The sequence below is a fragment of the Aspergillus stella-maris genome (assembly GCF_047715825.1).
Source record: "Aspergillus stella-maris strain CBS 113639 unplaced genomic scaffold BDV14scaffold_26, whole genome shotgun sequence".
Lineage (NCBI taxonomy): Eukaryota > Fungi > Ascomycota > Eurotiomycetes > Eurotiales > Aspergillaceae > Aspergillus > Aspergillus stella-maris.
The window spans coordinates 280,411-302,199 of NW_027396820.1; the positions used below are offsets into that span (position 1 = coordinate 280,411).

General features: G+C 49.9%; 10 protein-coding genes across 10 annotated transcripts; 4 read left to right on the forward strand and 6 right to left on the reverse strand.

The window, feature by feature from the left end:
- Positions 1-421: 421 nt before the first annotated feature.
- BDV14DRAFT_173123 (F-box domain protein) lies at positions 422-2,373 on the reverse strand. The gene is made up of 2 exons (XM_073768692.1): positions 1,550-2,373; positions 422-1,475 (listed from the first exon to the last, which is right to left on the reverse strand). Exons 1-2 carry the CDS (start codon positions 2,158-2,160, stop codon positions 605-607), a joined length of 1,482 nt encoding a protein of 493 aa, XP_073628338.1. The 5' UTR covers positions 2,161-2,373; the 3' UTR covers positions 422-604.
- Positions 2,374-2,439: 66 nt separating this feature from the next.
- On the reverse strand, positions 2,440-4,657 carry BDV14DRAFT_173127 (succinate--CoA ligase (GDP-forming) subunit beta). Its single transcript, XM_073768693.1, has 8 exons — positions 4,475-4,657; positions 4,308-4,391; positions 4,165-4,237; positions 4,011-4,110; positions 3,406-3,951; positions 3,303-3,349; positions 2,959-3,251; positions 2,440-2,900 (listed from the first exon to the last, which is right to left on the reverse strand). The coding sequence occupies exons 1-8, from the start codon at positions 4,526-4,528 to the stop codon at positions 2,766-2,768; spliced, it is 1,332 nt and encodes a 443-aa protein (XP_073628339.1). The 5' UTR covers positions 4,529-4,657; the 3' UTR covers positions 2,440-2,765.
- A 307-nt stretch (positions 4,658-4,964) lies between these two features.
- Positions 4,965-6,961, reverse strand: BDV14DRAFT_173134 (SDR family oxidoreductase). The gene is made up of 6 exons (XM_073768694.1): positions 6,331-6,961; positions 6,017-6,241; positions 5,956-5,963; positions 5,732-5,883; positions 5,568-5,662; positions 4,965-5,509 (listed from the first exon to the last, which is right to left on the reverse strand). Exons 1-6 carry the CDS (start codon positions 6,372-6,374, stop codon positions 5,140-5,142), a joined length of 894 nt encoding a protein of 297 aa, XP_073628340.1. The 5' UTR covers positions 6,375-6,961; the 3' UTR covers positions 4,965-5,139.
- Positions 6,962-7,151: 190 nt separating this feature from the next.
- Positions 7,152-8,956, forward strand: BDV14DRAFT_58060 (putative C4-dicarboxylate transporter/malic acid transport protein). Its single transcript, XM_073777086.1, has 4 exons — positions 7,152-7,686; positions 7,745-8,060; positions 8,115-8,525; positions 8,581-8,956. Exons 1-4 carry the CDS (start codon positions 7,323-7,325, stop codon positions 8,927-8,929), a joined length of 1,440 nt encoding a protein of 479 aa, XP_073628341.1. The 5' UTR covers positions 7,152-7,322; the 3' UTR covers positions 8,930-8,956.
- A 295-nt stretch (positions 8,957-9,251) lies between these two features.
- BDV14DRAFT_58062 (xanthine phosphoribosyltransferase) lies at positions 9,252-10,412 on the forward strand. Its single transcript, XM_073777087.1, has 5 exons — positions 9,252-9,397; positions 9,506-9,612; positions 9,683-9,995; positions 10,054-10,166; positions 10,223-10,412. The coding sequence occupies exons 1-5, from the start codon at positions 9,365-9,367 to the stop codon at positions 10,269-10,271; spliced, it is 615 nt and encodes a 204-aa protein (XP_073628342.1). The 5' UTR covers positions 9,252-9,364; the 3' UTR covers positions 10,272-10,412.
- Positions 10,413-10,822: 410 nt separating this feature from the next.
- Positions 10,823-11,277, reverse strand: BDV14DRAFT_200077 (dolichol-phosphate mannosyltransferase subunit 3; the record flags this gene model as incomplete). The annotated part of the gene is made up of 3 exons (XM_073773433.1): positions 10,823-10,984; positions 11,099-11,167; positions 11,230-11,277. The coding sequence occupies 3 exons, from the start codon at positions 11,275-11,277 to the stop codon at positions 10,823-10,825; spliced, it is 279 nt and encodes a 92-aa protein (XP_073628343.1).
- Positions 11,278-11,739: 462 nt separating this feature from the next.
- On the forward strand, positions 11,740-14,312 carry BDV14DRAFT_58130 (putative GTP binding protein). Its single transcript, XM_073777089.1, has 6 exons — positions 11,740-12,285; positions 12,341-12,475; positions 12,525-12,644; positions 12,692-12,826; positions 12,879-14,086; positions 14,143-14,312. Exons 1-6 carry the CDS (start codon positions 11,964-11,966, stop codon positions 14,227-14,229), a joined length of 2,007 nt encoding a protein of 668 aa, XP_073628344.1. The 5' UTR covers positions 11,740-11,963; the 3' UTR covers positions 14,230-14,312.
- BDV14DRAFT_58133 (uncharacterized protein) lies at positions 14,143-15,961 on the reverse strand. Its single transcript, XM_073777090.1, has 2 exons — positions 15,349-15,961; positions 14,143-15,301 (listed from the first exon to the last, which is right to left on the reverse strand). Exons 1-2 carry the CDS (start codon positions 15,676-15,678, stop codon positions 14,396-14,398), a joined length of 1,236 nt encoding a protein of 411 aa, XP_073628345.1. The 5' UTR covers positions 15,679-15,961; the 3' UTR covers positions 14,143-14,395.
- Positions 15,962-15,974: 13 nt separating this feature from the next.
- Positions 15,975-18,532, forward strand: BDV14DRAFT_173145 (ABC1 kinase family protein). The gene is made up of 3 exons (XM_073768695.1): positions 15,975-16,672; positions 16,726-18,068; positions 18,188-18,532. Exons 1-3 carry the CDS (start codon positions 16,136-16,138, stop codon positions 18,363-18,365), a joined length of 2,058 nt encoding a protein of 685 aa, XP_073628346.1. The 5' UTR covers positions 15,975-16,135; the 3' UTR covers positions 18,366-18,532.
- A 382-nt stretch (positions 18,533-18,914) lies between these two features.
- On the reverse strand, positions 18,915-21,487 carry BDV14DRAFT_189684 (cytochrome c/c1 heme lyase-domain-containing protein; the record flags this gene model as incomplete). Its single annotated transcript, XM_073771233.1, has 6 exons — positions 18,915-19,164; positions 19,234-19,898; positions 19,953-20,045; positions 20,551-21,265; positions 21,329-21,408; positions 21,461-21,487. The coding sequence occupies 6 exons, from the start codon at positions 21,485-21,487 to the stop codon at positions 18,915-18,917; spliced, it is 1,830 nt and encodes a 609-aa protein (XP_073628347.1).
- Positions 21,488-21,789: the final 302 nt, after the last annotated feature.

The following is a 21,789-nucleotide window of genomic DNA, read 5'->3' on the forward strand; positions in this document are numbered from 1 at the left end:
GGGAGACTCGCAGGATAATAAAGATCGGATCTGCAGGAAGCTGCTAGTTGTCGGAAAGTATTAGCGGTCGCTGCCAAAGGGCCGCCGGTGTCTGGTGTTTGGGGCCAGAAGCTGTGGAGAGCTGTCAGGCTAAATAGAGCAATCTGCTCCTTTTCTCGGGAGGAATTAAACATATAATAATGTAAGGATAGGGAGGCACATGTGGTATCGAGTGACTATAGAATGAATACAAGGACGGGGGTAAAAGTAGTAGAATTGCGATGTGAAGCCAGAGAGAGGAATTGGTGTGAGAGATGAGCAAAGTAAGAATGATCGACATGCAGACTGAGCAACACCACTGACCACTCACTTCTACTTCCTGTAGGTACAGACGATGGTGCGACTTCATTGCTTGGGCTCTACGGTCATTACTTTTGCCGCCTCGCGAGCTAATTGTCCAGACTATAGAGATTCCCATGCATTCATGTCGGCCTCGAGTTGTATATATATATATGCATCAATATCAATCCAAGTTGAGTTTGATCGGCCCAATATTAAAGACCATCATGTATATAACTAACCAAACGGCCATCTAGTTACAACAATGCTTCGAGAGACAGCTAGTTCAAGGATATCCTGGAAGTGGATATGATGTATTCTCCAGGTCGTCCACTTCCTCAAACGACCATACATACGTTTTCTTCCCTTCGACCATGGTCAGAAGGCGAGAATCACCTATTATCCTGACACTCGAGGAGTACGCGAGAGAATCTCCATCTAGCAGGTCCCTCGGTGCGTCAAGATGCATGCTTTTCGCCGGATATTCTCGCGGTGTAGCCGATGAATTGTGTATCCATAACGTTCGTGTGTCGATTCGCGGGTCGAAGTAGTCAGTCCTAACGAAGTAGATAATGTCTTCATCAACCTTGACCATCCTCGGAATCGACTCCCCCTGGGTATATATTGGATGCATATGGATCCGGCCTGTTTGCGAGTGGTAAGTAATGGACAGAACAAGTACGAAGTCGTTTTTTTCCTCAGACCACGCCGTAAGGATTCCCATGCCACTTCTGTAGCGCGCCTGCACTTCATAATTTATCTTAAGGTCAACACGAGACCAATAACTCTGATAGGAAATGTCCGGATAAGCGGGACCGACACGCGAAACATCCCCGTTTTCGTGGAGTTCATAGTTCTGAATATAGAGATGCGGAGACTCGGCTGTATCGTCTGCACCCACGCGGCACCCTTGGTTAAAGTGAATTAACACAAGCTGCCCAGAAGGAGCATCCAAGCACATGAGTACTAGATTTTGTACATTTTGAACGCTGTGGGTCTTTTTTGACTGTAGATCAAAGTGCATGACTAGGCCCCCCTCCAGGTCTTCGAAATATACCGCGATCCTGAAGCTGCTTGCGGCAAACAGAGATATTTTTGCATTGGGTAGACGGGCAGTATGCTGCTCTTCCGTTTGGAGATCCCAAGCGTGACAATAACTACCATATATCAGCCAAATCATGATCGTTGAAGAGAAGACGGATCGAAAAAGGCGGGAATAACTCTCACTGACCCACGCATGGTGATCGCCGCCACCAGATAGCTGGTGAGGCAGAAACCCAAGGTTTGCCGGCGATGCTCCGTGCAAAATCGTTGTTTTTTCCCAGTCCCAGGGGTCCAGACGACCAGCGCAGTATCGTTGTCGGTGAGCCAGACATATCTTCCGTTCATGGAATCGAGGGTCCGTTGCTCTTCCCATGAAAGTTCGGAGAAGTCAACCTGAAGCGATGCAGACGGCTTCCCCTGCTCTAAACGGAGTCTGCGCTTTGAAAAACGCGCAAACGTATTTTCAAAATCGTCACCCAATATACACCCAGTGTATTTGCGGTACAAGACACTGCAAGCTGCTTTCGAGGACAGTATCTCGTGCCATCTCCTTGAAACCCTTCGGAGGGCGTAGAGCTCCGCCAGATCGAGATACTGCACGATTTCCACGGCGATCTCCAAGGGCAGTGCACCGAGGATATCCTTAGAAAAAGATCGCGCGTTCATGCGCCGCGTCACGTCTCGCCATTCATAAGGGTCGAGTTGGTCTATGATCTGGTGGTATGCGATGCGCCGAGCTGACGTAGTTGTGTCTAGCTCCTTGAAGCGAGTGATGATATCGCGTATGTTTGGATCCATGAATTCCGTAGTGTTCAGTGCTTGCGGCGACCCAGAAGGTGTGCGATATTAAATCTCTTTGATCATGACCACACCTGCATGTCAGATAAACGACGAAGTGTGAGGATATTGTCGCTTGTAGACATGGCCCATATGTTGCATGCCACCACGAGTATATGGAAGTGGGATGGTTGAATGACGGAAGTGGTTTCTGGCCGCCGCGGAAAGCTTCGCTGGCGGACTACTACCTACACTGCACTGACTACACACATTGTGTCTACGATTCACAACAAGCTTCAATGGAGAAGATAATAATGAATACATTGACAATAGGAAATGGTAATCAAGGAAATGAACGATGTACAAAACTTCAAATGCTCTCTATTACAGATTGTCCTGATGCCTTCCTCACAATCAACGCATTCCCCCATTAGACCTCTGCTGCCCACTGTGGACCGACTATTCTATGGGCAGGAGGGCTTTGTTAGCATCACATCTAGGCAAATACAAACAAACCATCCTCCCTCGGCTCATTCCTTTCCGATCAATTCTGCAAATCGCGCGGTTCACCAGAGAGAAAGAAATGAACAAGGCATTGGACGGTTAAAAGAAAATTCCAATGGAGCTTAGATACCGAGAGTAAATTCGACACCCACGTCGATTTCGCGGGCGAGCTTGACGACCTTCGAGAACTGAACGGACTTCTCCGCAGCGCTCTGGAGGTCTTCAATGGAGAAGATTTTGAGGCCGGACTCGTTGATCTGTAGACACTCACGTTAGTTTCATAGTGGTATTATCTATGCAGGCGGTGGAACTTACGAGCTTGTGAGCCTGCTCCATGTTGGTACCCTGCAGACGAGCAACGATAGGAGTGCGGAGACCCATATCCTGCACAACGTTGATCAAACCCTGAGCAATGGCGTCGCAGCGAACGATACCACCGAAGATGTTGACGAAGATAGCGGACACCTTGGGGTCGCTGGTGATGAGCTCGAAAGCGGACTTGATGGCAGCGGGGGTGGCACCACCACCAACGTCAAGGAAGTTAGCGGGGCTGCCGCCGTTGAGCTTGATGATGTCCATGGTGGCCATAGCGAGACCAGCACCGTTAACTATAGCTTGATTAGCGCCAAAGACAGGAAGACTCTTTCATCAATACGCACCCAAACATCCAATGTCACCATCAAGCTTGATGAAGTTCAGACCGTGCCTTTGTCAAGGTTAGCAACTGCTTCGTTATTTGCGTATCGAGGGAAATTAACGTACTCGGCGGCCTTGACTTCGTCGGCATCCTCCTGCGTTGTGTCTCTCCAGGAGAAGATCTCCTTCTGGCGGAAGTCGGCATTGTCGTCGAAACCCAACTTAGCGTCCATGGCCAGGACCTGGTGGTCGGAAGTCTCGGACAGAGGGTTGATCTCAATCTGGGTGGCATCGGTCTCCATAAAAGCACGGTAGAGGTTCTGGATGGTCTTCCTGGCGTCGTCAACGCACTGCTCGGAGAAGCCGAGCTCGTTGGCAATCTTCGTAGCGATGGCATCCGTCACACCCTCGTTGATGTCGATACGGGTAGTGATGATCGCGTCGGGGTTCTCCTTGGCGACAGCCTCAATGTCCATACCACCTTGAGACGAAGCAACGATGACGGGGCTCTGAGTCTGGCGGTCCATGAGGACGGCAAGGTAGAATTCGCGACGAGCGAACTTGCGCTCGACAATGAAAACGGAGTTGCAAAGACGGCCAGCGGCACCAGTTTGCTTGGTAATGAGCTTCTGTCCGATCATTTGGCCAGCGAACATCTTGGCCTCCGTAGGACTAGCGAAACGGTCAATTAATCAAAGGGAAAACCTCGAATAGCTCAGTTTCAGACTCACGAGTAGATGACGCGCACACCACCCTTGAGGCCGTTGGTGAAGTGACCCTTACCACGGCCACCGGCTAGAACCTGGGCTTTGATAACCATGTCATCGTTGCCTGCGGAGCTGTCTTAGTATGGCGCATGAAGTTTTGAACATGGTTTGTATATACCGAGAGCCTTGGCAACCTTCTCAGCCTCCTCTGCCGACCGAGCAACTTCACCCTTGGGGACACCAACACCGTACTGGACAACACGGTCAGTTGAGTACTTAAGAGCCGATATAACGCGCGATATGTGTCGACTGGCCACGTACTGATTTGAGTAGGTTGGCGGAAAGGTATTCATGGATGGACAGGTTTCGTTGTTGCTGAGCAAGACGGGACTGCATAGGTGTGCCCTACATGAAAGCATATGTCAGTAAGATCATATTTCGATCGAGATAAAGGACGAATAGAGAAGACGCCGTCTTGGGGACCTTACCGTCGCAGCTCTGAGAGCCGCCGAAACTGGGCGACCGCGGGCAAGCTTGAACATGGCGGAAGGAGAGGAAAAAAGTAAGAGAAAGAGAGGAGAAGTTTGTCAGATGCGAGGAAGTAAAAGAGAGCAAAGAATGACCTCCGACTAGCAGCAACAAGGAGACCTTGGTTGGGGTGTACGGGAATGCGCTTCGGGATGATAGTAGTTCTGCCACGCTTTTTCACGTCCGGATGACTAAGGTGGCCCCTGCAGTCCGCCGTACCGCGCGAATATATCGGAACCCTTCAGGACAACCACTCGATGCTTTGCTCCCGAAGCTGAAGTTCCTAAAGTTGGGGCTATCGTGGAAACTCATTTGATGCACTTATCTTGAATGCATGGCCGAGGATAGCTCATTGATTCTGTTCACTATTTTACCTGCCGAAACTTCATATGCGCGTTCTGGATGCGGGAAGCTACTTATGATAACGGCAAATACTTTAAACGGGCAACGTCTCTCCGATTACAAACAGTGACAAGTATACTAGATACAAAGTTACAGAACTTGTTGGGCTTGAGGACCCTCTAACTAATGTGTTCAAAGTCAAGTCTTCGGGTTTCCTCTTGACAGAAAATGGCCGTTCACTGCCTTGAAACCAACATCCTTCATTTGGCACCACGCATCAAAGCTAGTTTCCGATAGCTTTTCTCAATCTGTTCAATCCGAACATCCTGATCATGGCAGCATGGGCGAGTCCAGTCCAAGCCCAGCCGCCCAAGAAGAACCAGATCACCCAGCTCTTGTTGCCTTCCCAGATCCAGCTCTTACGGCCTCGCGCCCAGGGCCAAATCCAGCGCCATGGCGCCGACCCGTACAAGACTTGCGACACAACGCTCCGAGCGTAGGCGTCATGGGACATTGCGCCATCCTGACTGTGTGTAACGCGTCGCATATACTGGTCTTCAATAGGGGCGTAGATTGAATTGGGTGCTAGGGTGCGCTTCGTGCGTGCAATGCGCGATTGGACACCCCCAGTAACCACAGTAGTGACATTCACGCTGGCAGAGCTGTGTTAATTAGAGGCTCGAGGAGAGGTATTTGAGGCCTTTAACGCACCCGAAAGGAGCTAGTTCCACTCGCAAGGTGTCGCTGTAAGAATGCAGAGCAGCTTTTGATGCATTATAGATTGAACCGAAAACATAGGGAATGGTCTAGACGAGGGAAGAGTCGCCATTCTTAGCCTGGCTGTCATTGTAAGTCTTCAGAGGATTGGCTCTTACCCCTGCAACTGACCCGATCTGCACTATAGTACCTTTCGATCTGATGAGCAACGGGGTGAAGGCCTTGCACATGTAGACAACGGCGAAGAAGTTTACTTCGAACGTGGTGCGCACTTCAGAAAGATCAACCTCCGTAGCAGGAACGGTATAATCTATTAGGTAGTAAGTATCAGGGTCGTAAAATGCATCACGTCTTTCTTTCATTAATGTTGGAAAATACATACTGCGGCCCCTAAATGAGAGTCAGTGTCATGCTTACAGTCAATATTACTGACAGAAACATACGCATTGTTAACCAAGTAGTCCAATCCCTTGTCTTCTAGTCTCCTCTCAACCTCTGCAAAGCAGAGCTGGACGCTATCTTCGTCGTCCACTGTTAAACTCAGCGTTTCAATGCCTAGGGATGCAAGATCCTCGAGCGATTTTGCATCACGCGCGGTGGCAAAGACCCGCAGATCATGTTTGTGGAATTCAAGAGCAAGGGCATTGCCGATTCCTCCAGAAGCGCAGCTACATGCAGGGTCAGCAGAAGCTCGGAAGAAGTTTGTTGGGCTCGGAGTCTTCTTGGAGTATATGTACCGAGGCGCAAAGAGACTTACCCTGTAATGAGGACCGACTGCCGCTTGTCGCTATTAGTAGCCATTTTGCTTGATCAGATCAATACTATGATTGATCTATAGAATATGAGGAATGACAGTAAAGAAGAACCGAAGTTCATAGAACTGGGCTGGACCTCGGGATTCCATCAGTCCATCGCCCCCAGTGGGTCGAGTCAAAAGGAACGCGGCATGTGCCAAGAACCCCAGATTAAGCACTTGATGCCCCAGGCAAGGGGCTGCTTTGTGCAACTTCAAAGTATCATTCTTCAACATCTGCATAGCTACATCTCATCAAGCTGCTTGCATGGTCACAGACCGTCTATGTTCTCGTGAATATCAGAATGAGGCAGCCAAGCTTGCATCCGGGCGCTTTGGGCGATGCGATAGTGTAGATCAGTCCTCGTCTGTCGTCATCTCGCGTCGCGGTTGTGCACACTATCAGGCGGCAATGATTCTTCTGATATTTCAAACGGCCTCGAGGCTGATGGGACTTGACCTCAAATTTCCCTCTGCAGTAATCTCTGCTCTAGAGCCACTGCTAGAGCGTGTGATTTGTTCGTATGCAGCAGTGGAGCCAGGCCCGATCCCGGATAAGCTCGCTAAGAAGCCGACTATCCGTCCATCAACCGTGGAGGGGCCGCGTGGATGAGTCTCTCGGTATCCCCAACCTCTTTTCTCTCCGAAATATTAAAGCGCTGTGTCCATTGGCCGGGCCAGGCGAGGTTGCCATTGATATAAAAGCGCTTGTTCCTGAGAATTACCTTGTGGCGAACAAGTCCTCAATTGGTTGAGTATCAAGGCATTCGATATCATTCTATGATTTGCTCGAGGCGCAAAGTCGCGTGCCTCCTACATATCTGTGATCGATTACTTCACTAAGCACTATGGTTCCTTGACTGGGTGTCAGAGTTTCATGCGCCAACAACGTGCAATGAGAAAGATGATCCGAGAGCCTCAAGGAACCGATCACCAATCACGAACAGCATATCACAATGCATCTCGATCTTCCTCCGCCTCCCAGGCACCTGAGGTCCCCTGGTGCTGATGGGTACCGCACGCCCACCATTGAGGATACAGAGAAAGGTCTGACCAAAGCCTTATCGAACCGCGATAGCAGCAATGCTATACTTCAGCTAAGAGGCTCTCATTTGCGCGAGACTCATTCCTCGGCCCTAGAAGCTACGCGCAGCCCTCTAATGTCGGGGGCATACAATGAAGTCGGTGCTGAACTAGCCAGATCAATATCACATTCTACTACAGGGAAGCTCAACTGGAAGAAGCGGATTCGGCACTTTACTTGGGCATTCTTCACCCTGACCATGGCCACTGGCGGAATCGCCAATGTTATATATAGCAGTATGTGGCTTCGTACCATTTCAAGTGATGCATGTTCAGCCACTAACCGAAAGCCTAGTACCTTATAGATTTCGAGGCTTGGATACTATTGGGATCATTTTCTTTCTCGCAAATATTGTCTTTTATTTCGTCATTTGGGCTATACTACTTACCCGATTCTATTTATTCCCTTATACGTTCAAGGCATCTTTCATGCATCCCACGGAATCATTGTTCGTTCCAGCCTCGGTTGTCTCCTTTGGAACAATATTGATCAATATCTCGCAATATGGTACCGATAACACGGGCCCTTGGCTTACGAACGTTATCCATGTCTTATTCTGGGTCGATTCTGCTTTGGCTGTCATATCATCCGCCGGGGTATACCTTCTCCTGTGAGTTCCACAACGAAGCTACCCACTAGTATGGAAGCGGCTAACACTACCTAGGTGGTCGACGCAGACCTTTACCATAGCGCAAATGACGCCGATCTGGATCTTTCCTGCGTACCCTATGTTAATCATTGGACCTCATGCTGGACTCCTGAGCTCAAAGTTGAGGCCCTCACGAACCTTACCAATAATTGTTGGGGGCACCACTATCCAGGGCGTGGGCTTCTTGGTTTCTCTGATGGTATATTCAGCCTTCATTTACCGGCTGATGTCTCAAAAATTACCCAAAGAGAATATTCGGCCAGGAATGTTCGTCTCAGTAGGGCCTAGTGCCTTTACGGTTGCTGGTCTTGTGAACATGGCTGCCCAGGCCGACAGGTGTTTTCCGGACGACTTCATGGGCGATGGTGTCTTGGCGGCGCAAGTCGTCAAGATAATTACCAACTTTGCTTGCCTCTGGCTGTGGGGGTAAGTTCTACCCATCGGCATGAACTGTCAACGGCTTTTGGCTAACATCTATCAGTCTGGCTATATTCTTTTTCTTCATCGCTAGCTTTGCACATCTGTCAGCTATTGGACCTGGGAGAATGGTCTTTACGATGGCTTGGTTCTCGTTTGTGTTCCCGAACACTGCCTTGATCACCTCGACGTTTGCTATTGGCAATGCGTTTTCGTGCAAGCCGATATTGATCATAGGATGTGTTATGGTTATTCCTCTGCTGCTGATGTATGCCTTCGTTGTCTATATGATGGTTCGCGCTATTGTTCTTCGTCATATACTCTGGCCACAGAAGGGTGAAGACAAGGACGAGGGAGGGTTTGAGATGAAGGAAATTAAACCTGGCGATGAAACCCCAGAGGACAACCCGTGACCTATCATCTGGCGCAATCACACGTTATATCGTTGCATTAATGCTTGGTACACCTATTGGAAAATGTTAGCGTGCATGGCAAAGTATGATGAAAGTAAGCCAGCCATTGAAGTTTGTATAGAACGTACTATAGAAGGCACGAGGGCGGCAAACTCCGATGCTGGCGGATCCACACCAACACTGGAATGGTCCAACCGCGGCCCTCTCATGGATCTTATCCGGGGCTCAATAGCTAAGTTTTTTTCTCTTACCCCTCGTGCCCTGTCTTTTTCTTGTCTTCTGTTACTGCTTCTTCTTTACTCTCCGTGTCTGCTCTTTGAAAGATATCATAGCTTATAGCTTCGTCTTACGCACGGCTCACGGCTCACACCTATCCACTACCCTACCTATAACCGTTGTCTTATCGTGGTAACCGCCACTTTTCTTATCGCCAAGATGCCGCAAAAAGTCTATGTCACATACAACAAGGTGTGTTCTCTCTTTCTCTCAAGCAACAAGATGCGCATGCGCAGAATGCTCGTCTGCATGCATGGATCATCGCGGGACTCAAAGTTAACGTGTCATGCTCTGCCATAGGTCCACCAGCTATGTCAATCCTCCGCTGAGCAGATTCTGGACTCCTTCCACCCGCACTTGATGATCGCCATTGGCGGAGGCGGTTATGTTCCTGCTCGCATTCTCCGGTGAGTTGGACGAAACCCAGCACATATCTCGAGGACAAACGATCTGACCGGTGTCTGTTCTTGCGACTAGATCATTCCTCAAGCATCCCGGTCAGCCCAACATTCCCATCCAGGCTATCGGCCTTTCGCTCTACGAGGACCTGGGTCGCGGCGATCCCGAGGAGGTTCCTGGTACCAAGGTCACCCGCACACAATGGCTAGACCTGAGCTCTCTGGAGATGGCCAACTTGATTGGCAAGAACATTCTTATTGTCGACGAGGTTGACGACACGCGGACGACGCTCGAGTACGCTGTTCGCGAGCTGCAGAAGGATGTTGAGATCGCGCAGAAGCAGCTTGGTCGTGAGGACGAGAAGACGAACTTCTTCGTCTTTGTTCTGCACGTATGTTCTATATCTATCTTACGCCAGATTAGGATATCTGGGCTAACAATCGTAACAGAACAAGGACAAGGCCAAGAAGGGTCAACTGCCCCAGGATATGATGGAGTCCGGCCGGTATCACGCCGCTGTCACCACGGAGGATGTCTGGATCTGCTACCCTTGGGAAGCCAAGTATGTTATTCTCATATCTTGAAGTATATTCGATGTACTAATTACTTATGCCACAGGGACATCGAGGAGCACGATGCTCTCGCCAGGGCAAACCCCCTCATCTAAACGACATCTCGCGCTCAAAACAATCAACCTTCCGCATACTTCCAACTCGCCAGCGACAGCCCCTCCGCCTGCCTTCCTCCGCCCGTTAAAGCGAATGCTTCATCCGCGATGGCTCGAGGAGTCAACAATGCTAGACGTCATTCTCGGACGGTGTTCTTTGATGCATTATTATAGATAAAAGCAACCTATTTCCCGGCGCTTCTCGCCACAATTGTCTACTTGCGAAGACTAGACAGACAAGCTTGCTCGCTGTTTTGCTCTTTGGGAGTAATTCTAAATTTATGAGTCCCACGTCCTTCCAATGCCACTTACTCCATTGCTTAAGAGAACACGGCCAAAAAAAAACCGCGAACAGCCTTCACCTAGCAATTAGGAGACAAAAGAAGAACAAACGTCCATATAATTGTAGTTTATCTTACAAACCCCCCTCTTCTTTCCTATACTTGGTATTCCGCCACTATCCTCCCATATAAATCCACCACGAAATACCCCAGACATCAATTGAATATAGTACCATATTTAATCCGTAGCCACCACCGCGCATATCACATTTAATCAACGTCAACATTCACATTGCGCAGCTCAGCCTTGGCCTGCTCGATCTCCCCTTGCAGCTCCTTGTGCGCCTCGGGGACATCGTGGAAGGTAAGGATCGCCAGGCCGAGGCGACCGAGGAGGTAGCAGCCGAAGGATATAAGGGCGTAGAAGGGAAGCTATATTGAAGGATTTGTTAGATGCGTTTTCAATGGCAGATTGGGGTTGCGCGGGGATGTGGAGGAAGATAGGTTGTCAAGTTGCGCGTGGCGTTGCAGGGTAGAGGGACGTACGACTGGGATGACTTCTTGCTGGAAGGTCTCGTTGAGCGGGACGAGGCCGAGGTAGAGGGAGAGGTAGAGCTGTGGATTCTTTAGCATTTACTTCTTGAATGGTGAAGCATAGGGGGTTTGGTATAACGTACGGAGGAGACGAGGAGGAGGACGGAGAGAGTCTGCTGGGCGCGCGTCATTGTGAGGGTGTTTGGGGGTTTGTCGGGAGTTTGAAAGTAACTGGGCTATGAGGTTTTGGAGTAAAGAACTATGAAAACGTAGAAGCGTTTGAGAAAGGAGCGCAAGTTGTATGTAAAGAGGGACTGAAGATGGAGGAGAGCTCGAAGTGGACACAATGACTGTGAAGGTTGACCGCGGAGGTGGCGTATCGTCCGCGTATTATAGATTACTGTTCACATGTTGCTTAGAGTATAGAATGGCTCCGATTACTTGAATTATTCTAACGAATCATAATTTCTCGATGAATTGATCTTGAAAGCTTCCCAGTGCTTTCCCTTATCACATTTGACAATGTTCTTGGAATTATGAGGGCTCTTATAGATCGGTTGCGCCGATACACCGAGTGTACAGCTTTACGCGCTACAGAGTATTGCCTGGTTTGTTGCCTGAGGTCACTAAACTCAAACTATGCCTCAAAGCTGCTCGAAGATCATGTACCTTGTACTACCTACAATCTCTCTGCCATAACAGTTCCTGAGCTTGAGTATCCCAAAGTATAGGGTGCCTGCAGTATATCAGCCTTATAAGTCGGCTTCCGGCATCTGTATTTTGCCCCTTACTGGTAGCCCACTATAAGCTCGGCATACCTACCTGCGGAGCACCTTTTCTTTCCGCACCCTTCTGACATAAGACTGTGACGAGCAAGATGAGCAACACTAACATCGAAGCTACGTTGCAGCCTGAGGCCGGGAGTCATGGCCGGGAGAACTTGCATTGTCCATCTCTGAAGGATATAGTTTCCGAGTCGGTAAAATTACCAGCAGCAGAACCACCCCGCGCCGAGACGCTGCCATTAGAGGAGCAAGAAAGCCTTCTACATTCTGTCAAACATGTATTGGCAAAAGCAGAGTCTGAAAGTGATATGACGGTCTTTGAGGGTGTATCGGATGTGCTGTCCAAGCTTTGGCATGCTGAGTCAAAATACTTGCTACAGGCTACAGAAGCGCTGGCGAATGGAAGTAGAAGCCGTCAGTATATCATCTATATCTACATAACTTTAGTGCGTCACTGACTGTTCTGTAGCTTCATTCCGTGCTGCTTATGGACAGGCGGGCATCCTGAGCTTCTTCTTGCGGCTTGTTGCTTCTGAAGATGTCAATGAGAGCAGCCTCATCCTTCATTCGCTGAGGTTAATTGGTAACTCTTGTGCCGATACTGGTAAGTTTAAACTTCTTTCAAGAAATTCCATAATATTGACCGGAAACAGACGAGAATCGGGAAACTGTGGTGAATGACAATTATACATCCGCGATCCTGCGGCAGCTGCTCCGACCTGAACTCACGCAGGTCGTGATCCCTGTTGTATACAATCTGTGCGTTGACTATGGTATGGCACTTGTACTCTATGCATTGAACATAGCTGATAATGCATAGAACCCGCTCAGACGCAACTGGCGGCAAACAAGATAGTGTATATACTTCTGAGACTCCTCGAGGACGACGCGTTTGAGAACAACGATGCTCTGATTGACTACGCATACGAGCTGATAGAGCTGGTGGGTGAGCAAGGTATGTATCATACCTTGTAATCGGAGCTTTCTTGCTAACCAGTTATGCACAGAACAAGGCGTCAAGAACTCTCCTGATGGAACCCTGCTATATCTTATTACTCTTGCTTCAGAGCAAGAGTCACCAGGCCAATTCTCTATCCTTTTGAGCTGTCTCGCGGCTTATCTCAATGGCGAGAGATACCAGGGCATTTGCGTGTCAAAACGTATGGTTCCCGATGTTCTGTCCTTACTCAAGCGATCGCCATCTTCCTATCCTTCGAGCTCAAGCGAAGAGACGCAGGCTTTCACGCAGTCACGACTCAAATTAAACCAAGCAATGGCAGAGGTATCTGCCTCGCCACTATTTGCAGAGGCCTATCCTATAAACTCGCCGCTCTCGCAAACGCTCAAGTCATGGCTCAAAACCTCAGATGACCAACTCCAGATATGCGCATGCATAATGCTTGGTAATCTCGCGCGATCTGATGAAGTCTGCGTGGCGATGGTTAGAGACTTGAACATTCACGAGGAGCTGATCGGTGTGCTCAACAGTAACGCTAGAGGTGCAACTCTACATGCGGCTGTCAGCTTCCTCAAGAATCTAGCTATTGCTAGCGACAACAGGGTTCGTATAGGTGAGGCCGGTATCCTGCCGGCCATCACCCGCCTATGGGCCTTTGACACAATCCCGGCAGTTCAGCTCGTGGCGACCAGCATCACCCGGCAAATTATCATCTCCTCGATCGAGAATATAGGCCGGCTGCTTGGACCCGCTCCTCCATCTGCAGACGCAAAAGTGACAAATCTCGACACCAGCAGTAATGACCAGAAGACTTACTTCTCGCTCCTTCTCGCGCTCTTCGAAAAGACCGATTCAACACCCATAAAGACTGAAATCGGCCGCATCACGGCTTCTCTTTTCCGCACGCTCATTCCCATGTCTAAATCTAGCGAGCAAGGCGACTCTTCAGTCGACAGTCTTCTCGAAACTCTCTTTACGCGCCACGAAGGTGTTGCTCTCCCACTGGGCGCCATGATTACCCAAACTCAATGGCCCGTAGTCCGCAGCGAAGGGTGGTTCGCGCTTGCGCTGATGGCGTCTACCAAAGCTGGCGCGGAGGCGGTCGTCTCGGGGTTGAAGCAGATTGATGGGTTCTCGCTCATCGAGCAGACGCTGGGCTCCGAAGAGCCGAGCTCGGACAATGAAGGTGAGAGGGTGCAGTGGCGTAAGGATAAAGATAACGTTGTGGTTCTTGTGCAGGAGATCTTGAAGAATGAGGTGAGTTCCTTTAGTATCGGGGCTAGAGGCAGTTTGCTAATTGGTTTCCTATACAGCCCGCTACGCTTGATGAATCCTGGAAGTCTAAGGTGCAGGATCTGATTGCTCAGTATCTCTCAAAGTCTCTCAAGGATGGTATATAGGCACAACTTGCCTTGTAATACATGTTGAAATCATTACGAAGTAGCTGATAGACATGGGTATATGCATGCATTTCAAAGAGAAGAATAATGACACCCGTCGTGAGATGTTGGATTTGGGCTTAGTTGAGTAGTGCATTGCTGATCTTCTGAACAATATACTGTGATGTTAGATATAGTCTGGGCAGACCATCTCTCGTGCATACGACCGGTATCTCTGGAGAACATCCGTTGCATCGAGACCTTTTGAGTCAGGACCAGAGGCGTAACGAACAGCTAACCCTTTGCCATCTATCAAAATCTCCTTGTCCTGCTTTTTCGCGCTTGAACGCGCCAATAAGTCGTTGGAACCTTCGCGATCAATTTGCGTGAACGACTCAACGAACTCGGCGTTACCGCCCTCAAGACAGAAGAAAGCTGTGCTGATAGGATCCGTTGGGTTCCTCCACAAGGGAAATTTGTACCGATTTAGATGCCCTGATTCGAGATGGTGCAGGAAGGAGTAATGTTGCTGAGCTTTGATGGTCCATTCCCCTGGCCTCGGGCCGTCTTCCGAGTAAATGGACATGCCGATTGGGGTATGATCGAAACCTTCCTCGCCTGAGAGGAGCCAGCGATGATTTCCAAATGGGGGAGGAAAATCTCTAGGGACCCGAAATCCAGTACGTCCTTGCCAGCGAGGTAAGGCCGAAGCCTTCCAGTCGTCATGGTCGATATATTCGCTGGGCTGGCGCTGGAGCTCAGGCAGATAGGGAAGGGCGATTGAAGGATGGTTATGAAGACCTTCAAGAGCTGCCTCGTTGATAACATTCGCTGAAACAACCAGTGAGTCTGGATTGTCTAGCTTGGTTTTGACCATTGTTGGGATTGTTTGGTCTTCTAGGAATACGACGTCGCCATCAATCCACACGAAGAGTGCGTCAGTCGTCACGATGTGAGCATGGCTGGTATTTGAGAATGAATAGGATGAGGTCTCAGAAACAGTAGCCTCGAGCCACTCAAGATCCCACGCCTGGGTTGTTTGTGGTAAAAACACTACTCGATCAAGGAAACCTCCATTCGAGGCAAGGTTTCTCTTTATCACAGTTAGAAACTTCTTCAACAGCAATACTATAACCTTACCTGTAAGTAGCAGTCGAGAATTTCTGTCGCAGAGTACTGGTGAAAAGGTACCAGCGCAACGATCTCAAGGCTGTTTGGTTTGATAAAGCGCCTCGGACTTTGTGAAAACGCGTAGAACAGAGCAGGGTTGCTTCCGTGAACGAACAGAGGCAATCCGAGCTTGAGAAGCGAAAGTTCGGGAAAGAAGACACGGACAAAGATACCAAGCATACAGCTGTATCCTAGCAAGCACCAGAACACGATGCGAGTCCAGGATAGCCTTTGTGGCTGGTCATAGTTCGATTCCACGTCCGAGTTGGCGTTCGGTACAGCATCATAGAGACGCCCCATTGCGCATTACATTCTGGGATGATCTAGTCATAAAATAGCCGAGTTATTGCGCCGTCTGGCAGAGTGTCCAATATTTTCAATTGCAGCGTTGTATGACTTCCGCTTGCAGCTTGAAGGTCGAGGAATGTGAGCTACCGCATCTGTCGTTGCAGGCGCAAAGCCGCGCAGGCTCAAGGGGCTGGGTAGGGCAGAGCAGCACATAGGGCTAGACTCCGTAGAAACTTGGCAATGGAGATATCAGGGTGGATGGAGCTTGAATCCTGCTGTTGTTGGCAGTTGGATGTTGGAGGTTGATCTGACAATGACGTCGAGATCGCGCCCACATGCCTTGGGCCCGCGAGCCTCACCAATCCTCCGCCTGCCATTCCTGCTTCTCCCAAGACACCTTCAAGCATCTATTAACTTCTAACAACAAGTCCTGCCTCTTTCACACCCCCATGGCACTGACCACGAGATCATGAGGATACTCCTCCAGCTTGGCCGTTTGGGATCGACTTGCGGTCGAGCTCCGCGGCTTCTCGCCCGTCTTCCTACGCCGCCGAACCGCCGCTTTACAACTCCGTCATGCCCGCAACGACCAGCTCCAGGCCGTCAAGGGCGGTTCCCCCCGAAAACAACTTTGCTATTTGCTGCACTGGCCCCCGGCGCCTTTGTGAAAATAGCGGAAACAGAAGATGGTGATTCAACAGGAGAGAAGCGGATGTTGGAGGCATCGCGCGAGGAGATGCGAGAACACATTATCGAGAGAACAGAAGGACGACTAGGTTTCGGTGGTCCCACGATAGCTTATTGGGTATACTATGTCTGGGATTCGATAGCCACTGGATTCCGATTCCTTCACTTGGTTGCTATCTTTCTTCCGGTCATCCTGACGACACCTACAATATGGATTGGTCGGCGCATCGAAGGACAAGACGGGGCTCGCTCGGGCACTCTGTGGTGGTATAAATTTCTCGTGAAGTCAATGGAACGCGCGGGTCCTGCCTTTATCAAGGTAGGCCGGTTCAAGTCATTTATCGCCAGCTCATTTACCTGACATTCTCCTAGCTCGGTCAATGGGCTGCTTCACGTACTGATATTTTTCCTCCGCAAATGTGCACCACTATGTCCTCACTACACTCACATGCCCCTGCGCACTCGCTGAGGGATACCAAGCGGACAATTAGGAAGGCTTTCAATGGAATGCCCTTCGAGGACATCTTTGAGGAATTCTACGAGGAGCCTCTGGGAGTGGGCGCCATTGCACAGGTGTATAAGGCGAAGTTGAAACCCGACTTGGCCAACCTGGCGGACAATGAGCTCACCTCAGGACCTCAAGATCTCGGAGGCAAGCTCAAAAAGAATGTAGACGTTCTAGTGAAGAGCAGCCCCCAGCGAGTTCCGTCATCATACGTTGCGGTCAAGGTGCTGCATCCCCGTGTTGAGCATTTGATCCGCAGAGATCTCCGGATTATGTCCTTCTTTGCGCATTTGATCAATGCGATTCCAACAATGCATTGGCTGTCTTTCCCTGACGAGGTGAACCAGTTTGGAGAGATGATGAAGCTGCAACTTGATCTCCGTATCGAGGCCACAAATCTGAAGGTCTTTCGTGAGAAATTCCGGTCTCGCACCACGGCCTGGTTCCCATACCCATACTTGGACTACAGCACCCGCGAGGTTCTTGTTGAAGAATTCGCCCAAGGAATACCTTTGTCAACCTTCCTGGAAAAGGGAGGTGGTGTTTACCAGCATGAGATCGCCAACGAAGGCCTGGACGCTTTCCTCCATATGCTCTTGATCGACAACTTTGTGCATGCAGACCTGCATCCTGGAAACATCATGGTCCGCTTCTATCAGCCCAGTGAACTGGATCTGTCTTTGCGCAAGCAAACCCGCGCATCCGAAGCACCAACAAGGAAAGAGGTCGATGTTGCGGAGGCAGTACTTGCGCGGTTGCGACCTCATGCCCACGATTCGAAAGATTGGGAAAAGGCTCTAAACGAGCTAAGCGCAGAAGGCTACCGACCTCAGCTCATCTTCATTGACACAGGTCTAGTAACGCAGCTAAATGATACCAACCGCGAGAACTTCCTCGCTCTATTCCGCGCCGTCGCCGAGTTCGACGGCCATCGTGCGGGAGAACTCATGGTCGAGCGATGCCGCCAGCCAGAAGAGGTCATCGACCCCGACATCTTCGCCCTGCGAATGCAACATCTCGTCCTAGGCGTCAAATCCCGAACATTCGCCCTAGGAAACATCAAAATCGGCGACGTTCTCAGCGAAGTCCTTTCCATGGTGCGTCGCCACCACGTCCGCCTCGAAGGTGACTTTGTCAACGTCGTCATCTCCATCCTCCTGCTTGAAGGCATAGGCCGGAGCATGGATCCCAATCTCGATCTCTTCAAGAGGTTAGAGCCCATTCTCCCCAGCCTGTTTCTGAAGTTCCTCGAGATGCCACCTGATCAGAATCCGTTTTTGTACCGTTAGTTCTCTAAGTCCACGCCTAGCTAACTCACGTTGTTTCCAGTGCCCTGCCTATTCTGCGCAAACTCGGCTCCAACACCACCTTCCTTAAGACGGTGCGTTCTGGCGATACTTCCATGCTTCGCGTTTGGGTTGGGCTGGAGGCTCGTGGGTTGCTGAGGGCGAGTATTGAGAGGGTAGAGCAGTGTGTGAAGTATGACCAGCTGTCTCCTAACATATAGACGTGGGCAGTAGAGACGTATTGCGCTTGTTTATTTTGTAGGTGTTTACAGTCGTTTGACGGTCAGAGCTGGCCCGTTAGGCCATTGTACATACGCTTTCTTATATTATACCTTATACTGTTAGTGTATCTGTTTCAATATTTATATGGTTCAATCATGCTAGAAGCAACGGAAATTAGCATTGGCTCAATTTCGTGGAATGTAAAAAATACTAAGATGAAGCTAATGATACATGATAAAGTGAGTCTATGATATACACAAAAGTAAGAACTGAAGCTGCTATAATACCGCTATAACAGTGTGACAAAGGCCAATATGTCAATAGCACCCCAACTCCTATACACCAATTACCAAAGACCATCGTCGCAGAAGAACAGACTGATGCGCAAGGCAATGATGTGAATGCAAATGCGAAAGCAGCAGAGCGCCTTCATTATAGAGACATGTAGTCGGATGACAATCATTAAGTATCATTTCCGACGTCGAGAGTGGAGAATGCAGGTAAAGCAGAGACGTAACCTGGGCGAATGCCTGTCATAGAACGCCAATTTAGTTCTCGCCGTTGTTTCGAACGGCACCTCCGCTGGCGCGCCACCAGACGTCGCCGCCCCATCGCATTAGTCGTTCAACGGCGGCGGTGGGCGAGTCTAGAGCTGGTCGGATGTCGAGGTAGTAGACAGGCTCCCCTGTCGGCTCGGGCGGACCACGGTAGTAATCAATCACATAGCGGATTTCTTTGGGACCCGACGGTGTCTCCCGTACCACGTACCAGTCGTGTCGGTCGAATGGAGGCTTGCTTCTATAGGTAAAAGAAAAGGTCATGTCAGTCTGGTATCGCATGCGGCACTTAACAAATGTGAAGACTTACTCGAATTTCGCCGGGTATAGTCGGCCAAGAACCTGAAAAAATTGCGCCTTGGGCGTAAGCTCCTGTGGCCGGCCCTGGAACCTCACAAGACTCGGTTGCTCGGTCGGTGCTTTTCCGTAATATTCCTCCTTTGCAAGCTCCAAAGGTATGTTCTCCTCACCCCGTTTGACCTTCTCCCATCCACTTGCCAAACCCCTGCCGAAAATGCGTTCCCAGCTAACAATCTCATTCCAGGCGCCCTCGTTCAAAAAGTTGTGGACCGCTACCATTGCTTCAACAGCATCCTGTGGTGTATCAGTATAACCCTTTCGCAGCATCGCGTTGTACATTTGCTGCGGCGAGGGATATTCCCAATTGCCTTGTGAGTCTCCTCTGGGTATAGAAGAGATCTCACGATCCACGCCTAAGTCCACGGTCTGGTTCGGAGCGCGCTCTTGCGAGAGAGACGCAAACATGTAGTTCAGCGGGTTGAGCTTGGACAAGGTTGACTGCTTTGGCTCGGCGACTGTAGATTCAAGGGAATCTGTTATAGACTTTGTTGAAGGCACGAAGAACGGCGAATCCGCTGGTCGGTCCGCAGGCTTAATGGGACAGGCGCTCGGAGTTTCAGGCACGGGCTTAGTAGGCGCTGAGGAAGACTTTGGTACATGCATAGGACATGCTGCCTATACCTATAGTTAGCGACTCGAGGTTCTCTTCGGAAAGTTCATTCGACATACCGGAGGCGCCGCATCAGAGGATGCCGGGTGAATGCGCGCCGGAGGTTGCGGCTGCGAATCTGCCCAAAACCAACCCATGACGAGTGTTGACGACTATATTAAATATGGGAGTCTTCGTAGTATGAGTAAATGAGGGCTAGGGTGCCTGCACGAGCGGCTTTGGGTAAGATGGGATGATGGGAGGCGAGGAGGCGTGAGGAAGAGAGAAGAGTATGAGGCATCGAAACTTTTATGATCTAATCGGAGATTCCCGCTCCTCCCGATAACATGTTACCGTATTCCAATTACCAAAATTACATAGTTCAATTGCGCAGTATGTGATTGGACATTGCCTTAACGGTCAAATTCCTTCTAAACTATAGCCTGGAGCAAGTAAGAAAAGTGCCTGTATTGCATGTGATGAAGGATAAAAACGCCGTTCCATCTGAGTACGCCAACCCGCGAAATCACAGCTTGATAAAATCCATCCCAACGGTATAGAACAGAAGCCAGGAGAGCATCCACTCCGCGACAAGCGGAACAAGCAATGAACTTACGATCTTTAAAGTATAACGACAAGAGCGAAGAGACTGTATGAACGCAAGATTCAACCCATAACGTCTTGAATAAGCCTCGAAATGAGCGCATACCCGAATAAGACACCTAGGCCGACCCAAAACTTGTTGCGCTGAAGCCAAGTCTGACCAACCTCCCGCGCAGCATGACCACCATCCATCACCGCGCCAATGCCAGGTGCGCTGCCGTTGGGACGTCTACGGAGTGCACTCGTCTCTGGAGAACATTTGCTAGACGATGCATTAGGATCCGGCCTCAATTGTCCAGTCGCGGTATCGATACGGTTCTCCTTCAGCCATTTCCAGTTCTCTTGGTCTAATTCTGGCCATTCCGTACGGAATTTCAGTCCCCCGTCACCCGCTTTCACATTGTTGATACCTCTGGAGGTAGGTGTCACTCCGGGTGTTGTGGTGATATGGGTACCTCCGCCGGTAGAATTCCACCATCTTGATCGTGCAGCGAGAACCCGCCGTTCTGCTTCTGTTGCGCTTACACTGCCGGTGGTCATTTCCTCACTTGTCATAAATGAGAGCAATCCGATGAGGATGGTAGAAACCTCCCAAGCTGGATTGAATGACTTCGGGTGAAAGTCGCTGATACTAAGACAGAGACGGGATGATGGTTGGAATCGGCCGCTCGGGGTATGCATACGGATTGCAGGAGGGGCAAATGGGTATTCGGGAGGGAACATTAGAGTTCCCCAGTACTGGCCATTCTCGTACGGGGTTCCAGGAGGCCCAGTGAGAATATAGTGCCACCTAAAAACCATCTAATCAGCATCTACTGTGCTAACGCTTCACCTAGCCGTAGGCTAGACTTACTCAAGAATGTTGGATTCTGATGGATGCGCAATGATGAAAGGCGGGGGATTCTTTTGGATGTTTTGGTACTCGCGAGTGAGCTGTTCAGAAGTCAGCGGGCGCCCCGTAACTAGTAAAAGTGATTACACCTACTCTCTTGAAAGCTGCTTTTGTGGCCATTTTCAGGGTGCTTATCTGCGGCGAACCCCCAGTAGCGGTATGTGTTGGGCTTATGGGCGACGGGAGCGGAACGAATGACAAGTGTGACGAGGCTGGAGCAAGAGGAGAGACCGATTAAATAGCAAAGCGCGGGAACGCAAAGGGGTATAATGGAGGATGTGACAAAATTAGGTGTTATTGTCGTGAATGAATGCGCTGATGAACAGTTGAACTCCGGAGAAGGACGCCGCCACGTGACCACGATTGCTTCATCGGACGCTCCCGGACTCGACGAGACTCACTCCGAGAGCCACGACTCCCAG